At 32.8% G+C, this 12846-nt stretch overlaps 2 protein-coding genes across 26 annotated transcripts in view; one reads left to right on the forward strand and one right to left on the reverse strand.

Moving 5' to 3' along the window:
• Positions 1–641: 641 nt before the first annotated feature.
• On the reverse strand, positions 642–2249 carry LOC105835493. 11 transcript variants are annotated; one of them, XM_012678826.3, is made up of 3 exons: positions 2094–2249; positions 1563–1740; positions 642–1483 (listed from the first exon to the last, which is right to left on the reverse strand). In XM_012678826.3, exons 1-3 carry the CDS (start codon positions 2150–2152, stop codon positions 647–649), a joined length of 1074 nt encoding a protein of 357 aa, XP_012534280.1. In that variant the 5' UTR covers positions 2153–2249; the 3' UTR covers positions 642–646. The 11 variants fall into 11 exon arrangements, with proteins under 11 accessions (XP_012534280.1, XP_012534281.1, XP_012534279.1 ...); XM_012678827.3 differs by having other exon boundaries at positions 1563–1734; positions 2094–2241; XM_012678825.2 differs by having other exon boundaries at positions 1563–1852; positions 2094–2232.
• Positions 2250–3981: 1732 nt separating this feature from the next.
• Positions 3982–12846, forward strand: part of LOC105838585 (vinculin) — a 38459-nt gene continuing 29594 nt past the window's right edge. For 7 of the 15 annotated variants that reach the window (XM_036289985.1, XM_036289986.1, XM_036289992.1 and 4 more), the window contains exons 1-9: positions 3983–4409; positions 7658–7765; positions 7985–8130; positions 8211–8487; positions 8625–8825; positions 8912–9152; positions 9259–9491; positions 9673–9693; positions 12362–12728. In XM_036289985.1, the coding sequence (XP_036145878.1) occupies positions 4353–4409; positions 7658–7765; positions 7985–8130; positions 8211–8487; positions 8625–8825; positions 8912–9152; positions 9259–9491; positions 9673–9693; positions 12362–12728 (1651 nt within the window). In that variant the 5' untranslated portion in view covers positions 3983–4352. Of the gene's footprint in view, positions 4410–7657; positions 7766–7984; positions 8131–8210; positions 8488–8624; positions 8826–8911; positions 9153–9258; positions 9492–9672; positions 9694–12361; positions 12729–12846 lie in introns of all 15 variants that reach the window. The other 8 variants (XM_036289987.1, XM_036289994.1, XM_036289995.1 and 5 more) reach the window with 5 other exon arrangements.

Raw genomic sequence — 12846 nt, forward strand, 5'->3', positions numbered from 1 at the left:
TTCAAAGCTAAAGTGACTTCTGGTTTTGTAAGGATTAATAACAATATTCTCTTCATGTTCATTAGCAATATTAAATTGTTTGTCAATTAAGTTTACAGTTCTATTCGTTCTAATAAGAATATTGCATAGTAGGACACAATATAATGTCGATATACCCTAGCACACAGTCATAGTACATACAGTAATACGATAATATAGAGTACTTATACAATGGATATTTTTCTTTGATTTGTGAACCATTTGATAGTTTGTATTTTGCTTATACATAATGTCACATTAGGAAATATTTCTTTTTATTTGTAATATTAGAGACTATACACATATGAAAGATTTTTTCTTTAAAGAATTATTTTAAATGTTATCCGGTTTTTGAAATATTCAAAATATGGTAATGTACATCATGTTTTCAACATTCGAGATAAATATATAATTTATTTTAGAAATATAAGTAATTATTTTTAGTGTAAATTTAATGAATTAATCAAAATATCAATATATATCATTTTTCTGTTCAGCTAAAGCATTTTAACATTTTGTAACACAATACAATAAATATCTCTTATATACTTTTATGATAAAAAAATAAGACTTATTATTTTAAAATATTAAATATTTCTGCAATTAGCATAATTTTTAATCACTATTATTATTGTAAAATTTCTAGTTTTTGCACATTATTGGTGATGTAAGATGCAAAATATTCTAACCATTCAAGAAAGTGGGACATTAAAATTAAAAAAACATTCTTATTTTTATTGTAGATTTGTTTCATCATTTGCAATGTATATTTCCGTGTGTGCATTGTATGGTATTTGGGTTTTATCTTTAATAAAATTATACAAGAATGCAGCTTCCTGGGATAAAGATCTAATATATTCTTATCGTGATTTTCACAACAAATAGATACTCGCTTTAACATTAAATCTATGAAATCTAAGACTACAGATGCATATTGTAGTTCAACTAATAGTTCTTTTAAAAAATTAAACATTAATTGAAAAATATATGCAGATTTGGCGCTAAGTTCTAATAATTTATTTAACATCTCATTATTTAGGTCACCTACATGATTCTCCTTTTTCAAATTAGGAAACATGCACATAAAATTGTTGAGCAAAGGTTCTTCTATTAATTTAAATTTTTGTAAAGCATACATCTCTTCCTTCGTGGTTAGTTTAAAATGCAAACTTGAACATAGAGCATTGTGTAACAACCTATCAACTTTATCATTTGCTTCCAGTTGTAAAAATGTTATAAACAATCGATCTACATAACGCATCAAAATTGTATTCTTAATTGACAACTGCATTACAGAAACGATTAAACTTATCAAAGTATCTTTCATGTAGTACTTATTCAAAATGTCATTTGTGAGATATTTGTCTAAAAGAATACTCATAAATCTCAAGCTATTTTCTTTATATGTAAATATCTTTAAATGTTTAAAATTGTTCACCATACTGCACCAATTCCGTAAGACATCCTGTAACATAATCATACTAAAATATCAATTATAAAATAACTTAAGAGATATATTAATTCATATTTTAATGAATAATTACAATTATCAATAATCGAACTGAATAGCGTTGATAAGCTTCCTTGGATATTTTATAACATAAAAGATTGCTCAATGATGTACATAAAGTATTCAGTATTGTGTCAGATTGTATGCAAAGTAAAGTTTCCTTTGACACATTTTCGTAATTCTCAGATTGAATATTTTCTGCATTACTGTAACTTTTTAATATCGCTCTTAATATCTCTGCATCCATATTATAACTTGTGACATAAAAGAGTACAAACATATATTATAAGTTATAATAAATTGTCAATTCATTATAAAATTAACCTATAAATAAAAACAATATTATTAGTAAAAATAATTTACATATAATTCTTACATGATAAAGAAAAATCAATAAGAAACATTTATCCATGCAATATTTTTAATAAATGTTAATAAATACGTTTAGATCCTGTACCTTACACTTAAATGCAACATTTAAAAAACTTGTCAATTCAAAAATGTAAATTAAAAAATAACAATATTAATAAAATCAAAGTAATCTTTCAAGAATCCATTTTTATACCAAATAATTTTCACAAAAGGCAGTACGCAGTCCAATAGTATATGGTGGTATATGGTCATAGAGCTTGTATTAATGCTCTAGTTTACACCGAGCACTTGGTACACGCGTATCAAGTAGTAAATTTAAGCTGATCAGCCAATGATTAAACACATTCACTAGTTATTTACTATTTGATACGTGTACCAAATGCTCGGTGTAAACTAGAGACCTGGGGCTCGATTCTTGAATTCATTTGCAAGAGAAACGTATGCGCAAATACCCGCTCTAACAGAAAAGTTGCAAGTTTATTGGTTAAAAGTCATACGATAGCCAATAAATTTCCAACTTTTCTGTAAGAACAGAATTTGCGAATATGTTTCTCTTGTGAATGAATTCAAGAATCGAGCCCCTGTTCTTTTTAGCTGCACTGGTGCAATAAGTTAAAATGAGAAAAAATATATTTGTCTCACTTTAACTTGTTGCACTAGTGCACCAGTGCAGCTAAAAAGAACAGGGGCTCGATTCTTGAATTCATTCGCAAGAAAACGTATGCGCAAATACTCGCTCTAACAGAAAAGTTGCAAGTTTATTGGTTGAAAGCCATACGATAGCCAATAAATTTTCAACTTTTCTGTAAGAACAGAATTTGCAAATACGTTTCTCTTGCGAATGAATTCAAGAATCGGGGCCCAGGCCATAGGTCATAAGGGCTCTGGTAGACCAGCGCGATTTCCGTCTCGCGCGACGCGCGATATCCAATGGGCGTACAGAGATGAGCGGAAAGGCGGTCGCTCATTGGACATCGCGTGTCGCGCGCGACAAAATCGCGCTGGTCTGCTGGAGCCCTAAGGGTGCGTTCAGGGAGACGCTATTAGCACTACCAGCATCAGTCCATCTTCATTACTCATTAAGGTCCGGTTCCACAACTCACGGTAAAATTAACTGGCCGATTATTCCATTGGAATTGACCAATCGTATTTGTTAATTTTGCTTAACGACAAATACGATTGGTCAATTCCAATGGAATAATCGGTCAGTTAATTTAACCGTGAGTTGTGGAACCGGGCCTTAAAGTAGAACAAGGATAAACTAATGCTGATAGCGCTAATAGTGTCTCCCTGAACGCACCTTAAGGGCTCTGGCAGACCAGCGCGATTTCCGTCGCGCGTGACGCGCGATATCCAATGGGCATGCAGAGATGAATGGAAAGGCGGTCGCTCATTGGACATCGCGCGTCGCGCGCAACAGAATCGCGCTGGTCTGCTGGAGCCTTAAGGGCCATCTACAATGGAGAGTCGTAGGCCGTAGCAGTAGTCGTAGAAAATGTCTCCATTTCATATTGCTTTACTGTTTACAGCCTACAACAGACATTGAGCCAATTCATTGCGTGCTTACGATGAGCGTTGGGCCATTCGGGATTAGTTTTTGGTCGCCTTTCTTTGATGGCCGGCTTGTATGTTATTGCTACGTCGTTTTTATTCTAGACAGCATTGCCGTAGTTTTAGTGCTGTTACGGCTAAAACACTCCATTGTAGATGGCCCTTAATAGGTTGATCCGATGATGCCAACCTATTAGAGTGCATTGAAGTGAGTAGGAGCATGTCGGGGCATAGCGGCTACGGTCCACTTGACTCTACAAACGTTTCGAAGCATTCTTTGATTGGTCAATTCGTAAAAATTTTTGTTTCGATTAGTCAATCAAACGCTTCGAAACATTTGTAGCGTTAAGTGGACCGCAGGCATAGACGCAAACAAACCACTTGTCTCTCTCTCTATTCGCCCGGCTTCCTTTCCACTGCGTCAAGCAGTCCATTCTACATGTCGATGGTCTGGACCAGCGATCGCAGATTGCTCAGATTCCGGCTCCGGTAGCATATCGTCGCATGGGGAAGGGATGAAGACTAAGGGCAAAAACCAATCATATACTAAACACTTACTTATTCTTTAATATGATTGGTCCTTGCCCTTAGTCTTTATCACCTCCCCATGCGACCGTATGCTACCGGGCCACCGGGGCCGCAATCTGCGATCGGTCCGGATCCGGATCCGTAGTAGTGGAGATCTGGAGATCGCTTCGATCACTTGACACTGGGTAAAACCGTGTGCGGTGGACGGTTCAAAACAGATCGTACAGAATCGGAATGGGTGTCATATAATCTTGTCCTAGCAAATCTTGTTGAGTTCACTTGTGATCTCGTGTCGCGTAAGATCTCGTATAAAGAACTCTTTATTTCTCTTTCTCTCTCTTGTCGTAAAATCATATTTGAGAATCTAGCCAAAATGCCTGTCTTCCATACCAAGACTATCGAGAGTATTCTCGAGCCAGTAGCTCAGCAGGTAATTAAAGTGTGAGGACTTATTTGTTCTCACTATCATTGAGACGCCAATGAGTTATCTCGTTTCTCGTACAATTTACCAAAATTTTCTCGAAATTTCGAGGACTGTTAATGATGCACTACGAAAATACAACTTGCAAATAAAAAAGATTCAGACAAATGACATGATTTTTGAATGGATAAACTGCAGGACAGACTAATATTTTCCATATGACCTGCATTTCTCACTTTACACTAATGCTTATTGCAGCAACATCGTAATATGTTCCTTGCTTGTTCATTGTAAAAGTTGCATTAATGTCAGTAGGTGAAAAAATGACAATTTTCAGTAAGGCAAATGTGTAGGACAGCTATGTAATGCGTTCATATATTTTGACATAAGTTGAGCTTACAAAGCATAATCCTGTTGTCTCGTCTAAAATGCTTTTTATAAAACTATGACATCATATCCTATATATAGAACAAGGCTACTATATCCATCTTTCAGATGGATTGCACAATTTCTAAAAGAAACTTAATCTCTCTGACCGAGAAGAAAATTTTCCCTGTGTATTACTAATTCCACCTGTCCAAATAAGGACATGTTGGTGGCACACAGTGTTATATCATCCCACGCGTTTGCATATTAGAATATTAATAAACCAACTCATTTCATGTTTTGATAATACCTGAAATTAAATATGTGTCTACTAAAAAGAACATACATAATGGTTTAATCAAATTAAATGAATCAATTTAATTACATTAAAAGTTACATAAACTAACTTAAAAAGTTAACTTAAAAATTAGCTAAAAATTAGATTAAGATTCAATTAATTTAAGTTAAATTAATTTTGAAAAGCATTATTTATATTAAATTAGAAAGTTATGATTTATTAAAGTTTAATTAAAACAATTATATTATCAATATAATAATAGATATAGATATTATCAATATAATAGATATAATAGATATTATAAATATAATAGATTATCAAATATATTTAATATTTTATTTCTAAATTAAATTTATATGGAGTAACAAAGAAATATTGTTTTTTATGTGGGAATATATATATTTTTATAATTTTTCCTTTTGGACAGATAAATTTTTAAATTAGGAAAAAATTAATGTTACTGTTTATTTAAAATAAATATAAATAATGTTTATGTAATGAAAAATAACTTATAATAAAATTATTAATTTTTTAACTAATATTTAATAACTTAAGTTATTAAATTTTTTAACTAATTTATACACACAACTAGTATATGAATATATGCATACATGTTTTTTTCTTGTATAATTTCTGTGCTTATGTATATACAAAATGAAAATAAAAATGTTTATTGTTTATAATAATAATTTTTTATTATAAAAAATCTAATTTTAAAATATATAAAATATATAATTTAATGTTTTATGAATCTTTTTTAAAAAAAGGTAGAAAAAAGCGCCAAGTATAATAATAAATATATATAATAAAAAAGTAGATGTTGTAATTCGTACAAACATCAATTTTTATAGTTGGCGCATTTTCTTTGTACCGTTACTTTTGTAGAAAAAAAACTTAATACTTTCATTTTGTAGTATCAAATCTAAGTTGTTTTGTACAAGAATACATTTTTGAGAGCGTTTTTGCGCGCGTATACTTGTCTACGGTTCTTTTTTGTATCTTTTTTTTTTAAGGGTAATTTTGTTGTGATTCACTCATTTTGTAATGTCAGCTATCTCATTTCTTTTTATAATACATATGGAGAGTCTTAAAACAATTTTAAAACCTGTTTCAAATTAAAAATTGAGATTGAGTTAATCTTGTCGATGTCATTCAAAGTCAAGTCCATATCTTCATTATATTTTCTTAATATTCTACAAACTTGGACTGAAACGTTTTTATCTTAGTGAAACTAGGTTTTTATCTTAGTGAACCTAGCATCCCCCCTCAAAAAAAAGTTTGGACATACGGCATAATTTTCTGCTAATTATCTGCTAATTTTTTGCTCTAGTCTCGAATTTTTTGCTCCTGCCACTCATTTGCAAAAAATTAAAAGGAGGGAGGAGTGTTAGATTCACGTGATGCTAGTACCTCCACTAATAAGAAAAAGCATAAACAAAAAACCAGAATTTTCTAGCCATTTTGTGCTTTAAGATATTATAAATATATATTTAAAATATTGAATGGTTATCAAAGTACTGGTACTCAGAACCGTCGTACTGTAACGGTATAATAAGCGAAAATGGTTAAAAATATAAAGCTAACGATATACGACAAGCTTGAAAGTACTTCTTCGATCAAATACTCGTAAAATATACAATTAAAATTTTAAACTTGCAAAATAACTTAAAAAATTCTTAAAATTTACAAAAATATAAGAATAAAATACTCTCAAAAAATTAGTTATTTAGTTGCTGCATTGACCTTGATATCAGACTGATTATCACTTTATCTGTTTTAAAAATATTCTGGTCTTGAATTTTTTGTTCAATATTTAACTTTTGCAACTCAATTGTTAAGGTGACTGTGTTGCCACACTCACAAGAGTAAAGTATCTTAACAAAATTAATTGCTGCATCGACTTTGGTATCAAAATAATTGTCTATTTACTTGCTCTTAAAATATTCTGGTCCCGAATTTTTTGTCTGCGCGTCAGCACTTCCAACTTAACAATTGAGTTACACAAATTAGATATTGAGAAAAAAAAATTGTAACCAGAATATTTTAAGTGCAGATTATTAAACAATTATTTTTATGGATATTTTAAAAGCAGGTAAATAAGCAATCATTTTTATACCGAAGGCAATGCAGCAATAATTAATTTTTTTAAGGTACTTTACTCGTGTATGTGAGCACCCAACCTTAACAATTGAGTTACACGAGTTAAATATTAAGAAAAAAATTCTGGACCAGTAATGTCTACATATACATATGTATATACATATAAGCATGTATGTACATATATATGCATGCGTGTGTATTCTCTCTTTTTCTCAAAGTAATTTTCCCATCTCTGCATACACACATACATATATATGCAATTTTATACAAATTTATTTACAATAATATTATTTATAAAACTAATGTTGGGTTTGGAGAGCACACTTTGGCGCTGTGAACGTGCTTTATCTTTGACATTCCCTGAGCAACAAAGATATAATGATACTTTTAGCGCTAATAGCGTCTCCCCGAATCTAGCCTAATAAATTTGTATCTGTAAATTATTTGAACGAATGTTTATTCTCAAAACTTTGATAAATATTGTTTGTTGTAGGTATCGAGACTTGTTATCTTGCATGAAGAAGCTGAAGATGGAAATGCAATGCCTGACTTGGAAAGGCCTGTACAGGCTGTTAGTATGGCTGTTACCAATCTTGTGAAAGTAAGTGTTCATTACTGAAATATATAATTTAATTAAATATAAATATTTAAATATTGAAAATATGTTTTAAATATATTACATTTTATTATTTGATATTATTTTATATAAAATATTTTATATATAATATTTAAATAATTATACATATTTTTTAAATATATCTAGAATCTTAATTTCTCATTTTATTAAATTGTGTCTTACTATATTTATTTTAATTTGTAGGTTGGAAAAGAAACAATAAATTCATCTGATGATGCTTTACTTAAGCAAGACATGCCAACAGCATTGCAACGTGTTGAAGGTGCTTCTCGTCTTCTGGAAGAAGCATCGGCTATGTTGAAAGAAGATCCATATTCCGGACCTGCTAGGTGAAACTTTATAAAATTTTTAGAAACTGAATTATCAAATATCATTAGCTTATGCCATCTTTGTTTTTATTCCTTTTTAGAAAAAAGCTTATAGAAGGCTCACGCGGCATTTTACAAGGCACCAGTTCCTTACTTCTTTGTTTTGACGAAAGCGAGGTGCGAAAGATCATACGAGAATGCAAACGTGTATTAGATTATTTGGCTGTTACCGAAGTAATCGAAACAATGGAAGATCTAGTACATTTTCTTAAAAATTTAAGTCCTTGCCTTAGCAAAGTATCGAGAGAAGTGAGTGCTCGTGAAAAAGAATTAACGCATCAAGTACATCGGGAGATATTGGTGCGCTGCTTAGAGCAGGTGAATATTAGAAAACTATATTTAGATTAATTTGTTACTCAATTTGTGTATAAATAATTTTATTATGTAAATTAATGCTACAGTAATGCGAAATGTGAAGTATATGCTTAAAGACTCAAGTTAGTAACTGCTTGCAGGTGAAAACTCTCGCTCCAATTCTAATTTGTTCCATGAAGATTTTTATCCACATTATTTCTCAAGGTGGGAAGGGTGCAGATGAGGCAGCAGAAAATCGCAATTATTTATCTGGGAGAATGTCTGACGAGTTGAATGAGATTATTCGAGTGTTACAATTGACGACATACGACGAAGAAGAATGGGATGCTGATCAATTAACTGTAAGTTTTGTGCTTGGGTTGATTGGCAGTCTTAAGACTTAAATAATAAAGGATAAAAATGTTATATTTTTAATTTTATTATATAGGTACTGAAGAAAGCTCAAAGCGCTATAGAATCTAGGATACGAGCGGCTTACGATTGGCTGGATGACGGGTTGGCGCTAAGGGGTGGCGTTGGTGAGAAAAGTCTGCGCCAAATAATAGAACAAGCATTACGTTTGGCGGAACGTTACTTGCCTCCGTCGCAAGCAGAACCCATATCTAAATTGGCCTCTCAAATTATGACTATGACTGACGCTCTTTGCGAATTGCGTCAAAACGAAAAAGGTAACTTATACTTTGCGTCTAGAATTTTACATTATGTCGATTCTTATTATAAGAAAGTTACATATATGTGTTTAGTTTAAATAATCGTATACGTATCTCTACAAAGGCACTACACCCCAAGCGGAAGGCTTAGCACGCAGTATTAAAGAGAAATTGAATGAACTCCGTGGCTTGATAGCGACTGCTTTGGTAGCAGCCGATAAATCGGGAACTACACAAACGGCACACACGGTAGCAGGTCGACTAGAACAAGCGAATAAATGGCTTCTGAATCCACAGAACGATGACAAGGGACTCGGTAAAAGGGCTATAGCTTTAATAATACACGAGGGAAAAAAGGTATGATGTAATCATCTCCTGTCGTAGCAATCTTTTCGGTCGATTATTAAATTAAATACTTATTGCATACATGATACAAATATAGTAGCACATTTGTATATTATTGTTTTTTTATATGGTATTTCAAATCAGTCATATTTACTCTATAATACTTAATATCTTCAATGCTGCACATAGAAAGAATGAGCAACCTATAGCAAATGTGAGTCTGTAAATACATTTTGTTATTTTTCCAACATATAATATTTATTATTAATGTTATTACTAAGAATTACATGGAGTATTCCAAGCATCGCGAATTTTATACAACAATTTGACTGTGATAACAGTATGTCTAATTGATTTGAAAAATTGAGAACTAACAGAACTTTTAAATTGAGTTTAGCATATTGAGTTTAGCAGAGCTTTTAAATTCTGCTATTTTATAAACAAAAATTTGTTGAGGACGTATATTATATATATTTTTAAATTAAGAAAACATGAAAAAAATTGCATTGAGAAGCATTACGAAAATAGATTATTCTATATTGTGTTTGAAAGTAATACTGGATCAACAATAATTTTAATAAAAAGTAAAAATATACTGGAAATGTAATTTAACTCATTATCGCCCAATCGACCACGATCTGTGGACACTTATGTCTCCTGCTTTTACAATTGATTCGATAATTTGTTTTAAAAATACTATTTTAGAAGTATTTTTTATTACTGTTTTGATTTCCAAGGCTATATAGTTTTCATCTATACTTCTCAAGAAATTAAATATGGTCGCTAAAAGAGAAGTTTAAAGATTATCAAGCGACACGGTAGCGACGCGATGCCAAGTACATAAAGAATCCTGCTGCATGATGCAAATGACGCAAACTTCACTGCTCAAATATCACGCCGCTACTAAGCTTTATTTGGAATTTAGCTGTCAAATTCACTTTCAGTTAAAATATCTCGGAAACTAAAATCATAATCAAAAATCTAATGGCAATTTTGTTATATAATATTGATGTGAGCTTTCGATTGCGACCACTCCGAGTAAAATTGGTACACTCATTTCTGAGATCTCGTAATCTCTTGCGCGAAAAAACTCACTTGGATTATTTTTCTTATTCACATGTACACACACACGCAAAGCCAGTTTGTCGTTTAAGGGGCTTCACAATGTGCCTACATATAATTTTATAAAACTAAAATAAAAATTACGGGCTTGATGATTAAATGATTAAAATCAACCAACGGGATTATAGTAAAGCAAAAACTTGGCGTGCCCGGCTTAAAACGCCCGACTTAAAATGACCCATCAATGTTATACAATATAAAAATTATTTGTACGAATAAAATAATAAAAAAATAACCTATGAAAAACTTCACAAAGTTAAAAAAGATGTCAAGCATATAAACGCATTCAAAAATTATTTGAAAAATGGGAATATAAGTAATAACATATAATAAAGCAGAAACTGACAGATAGTAAAGTAATATCCGAGTCACATTAATTGCATTCTTGCAAAAAAATAACTTATAAAAAACTTCACAAAGTTAAAAAAGATATGTCAATATCCGAGTCACATTAATTGCATTCTTGTATATACAGGATCATTCAGAACAACATTCGGTCCGTAAAATGATGCATTCCTGACGCAATTCTAAGACGATTTTTCCTTTACCAAAATTTTATTTGAAGCGTAGTTTTTGAGTTATAAGCCAAAATAGTTAACAAATTACACGTCGAGTACAGAAGGCAGGCAGGGGCGGCGCGCCACGAGCGTAACGCGGGCGCGGCTGACTATCCGCGTCAGCTGACGGGTGATTACCACCGCGTAAGTCGCTAACTATTTTATCTTATAACATAAAATTATGCTTTAAATAAAATTTTGGTAAAGAATTAAAAGATTATCTTGGAATTATGTTAGGAATACGCGTTTCTTAAAATCACTGTAACAACCAAAAGTTGTTCCGGATCGCCGGCCGTCGGACGCTGCAACCAGCTGATTGCTACACGCGACGTGTGTATGCCGGGTTTATGTGTGAGAGAGAGAGAGAGAGAGAGAGAGAGAGAGAGAGAGAGAGAGAGAGAGAGAGAGAGAGAGAGAGAGAGAGAGAGAAAGAGAGAGAGAGAGAAAGAAAGTGTATGCGTGCGTGTGTATAAACGTTTTTCCCACCCCACCACCACCACCCCCTCTCTCTTTCTCTCTCTCTCTCTCTTTCTTTCTCTCTCTCTCTCTCTCCCTCTCTCTCTCTCTCTCTCCCCCTTTTACACAAACACGGCATACACACACGTCACGTGTAGCAATCAGCTGGTTGCAGCGTCCGATGGCCGGCGATTCGGAACAACTTTTGGTTGTTACAGTGATTTTAAGAAACGCGTATTCCTAATAATTCCAAGACAATCTTTTAATTCTTTACCAAAATTTTATTTAAAGCATAATTTTATGTTATAAGATAAAATAGTTAGCGACTTAGGGGGTGGTAATCACCCGTCAGCTGACGCGGATAGTCAGCCGCGCCCGCGTTACGCTCGTGGCGCACCGCTCCTGCCTGCCTTCTGTACTCGACGCGTAATTTGTTAACTATTTTGGCTTATAACTCAAAAACTACGCTTCAAATAAAATTTTGGTAAAGGAAAAATTGTCTTAGAATTGCGTCAGGAATGCGTCATTTTACGGACCGAATGTTGTTCTGAATGACGCTGTATATGTATATATATTACATGTATATATTTATATACATGAATACATATGCACATTAACAAGCTACTGTCTAAATTATCAAAAATTTTATCGAGAGAAAAATTGCGATGCTTGCGCTCTATGTATTAATTATTTATCTGAAAAAATTTTTTCTTTGTTAACTTTAATAAACTTTGTTTTGGAAAATAGGTAGCCGAGGGCTTGCCAGGTATACACAAAGCGGAGATTTTACAATTGTGCGACGAAGTAGATAACTTGTCTCATCAGCTCGCTGACCTCTGCGCCCATGGCCAAGGCAACACCCCACGGGCTCAGGACATTGCACGGCAGCTATCTCACAAGCTCTACGAGTTAAAGAACAGAATACAACAGGCTGTTGTGTCTCGCGTTGTCGAGGACTTTATTGATATCACTACACCTTTAAAACAATTTACGGACGCTGTTTTAACTCCCGTGGGCACGCCTGGACGGGATCAAAACTTCAATGACAAGACGTGCGTGCTGCAGACATTTTCAAACAGAGCGGCGAAGACTGCTAGAATGGTTGCAGCTGGCGGTACGTAATACGAAAAATTTATAATTATTTTATTAGAATAAAGGTATCTATGTGCGTATGTATCCTTTCTAAAAAAGCGCATGGCATCGATACTCGCATCTCTCGAAGTATTGTTGTC

The sequence above is a fragment of the Monomorium pharaonis genome, chromosome 7 (genome assembly GCF_013373865.1).
Source record: "Monomorium pharaonis isolate MP-MQ-018 chromosome 7, ASM1337386v2, whole genome shotgun sequence".
Lineage (NCBI taxonomy): Eukaryota > Metazoa > Arthropoda > Insecta > Hymenoptera > Formicidae > Monomorium > Monomorium pharaonis.

Bases quoted from the DNA above. Each gene is read 5' to 3' on its own strand.
- LOC105835493 (XM_012678823.3), bottom strand. From the start codon at position 2,152: ATGACCATATACCACCATATACTATTGGACTGCGTACTGCCTTTTGTG. The intron at 1,783-2,093 runs GTATAAAAATGG...TTATGTCACAAG, and splicing joins CCTTTTGTGAAAATTATTTG to TTATAATATGGATGCAGAGA. The intron at 1,484-1,562 runs GTAATTATTCAT...ATTATGTTACAG, and splicing joins CAGTTCGATTATTGATAATT to GATGTCTTACGGAATTGGTG.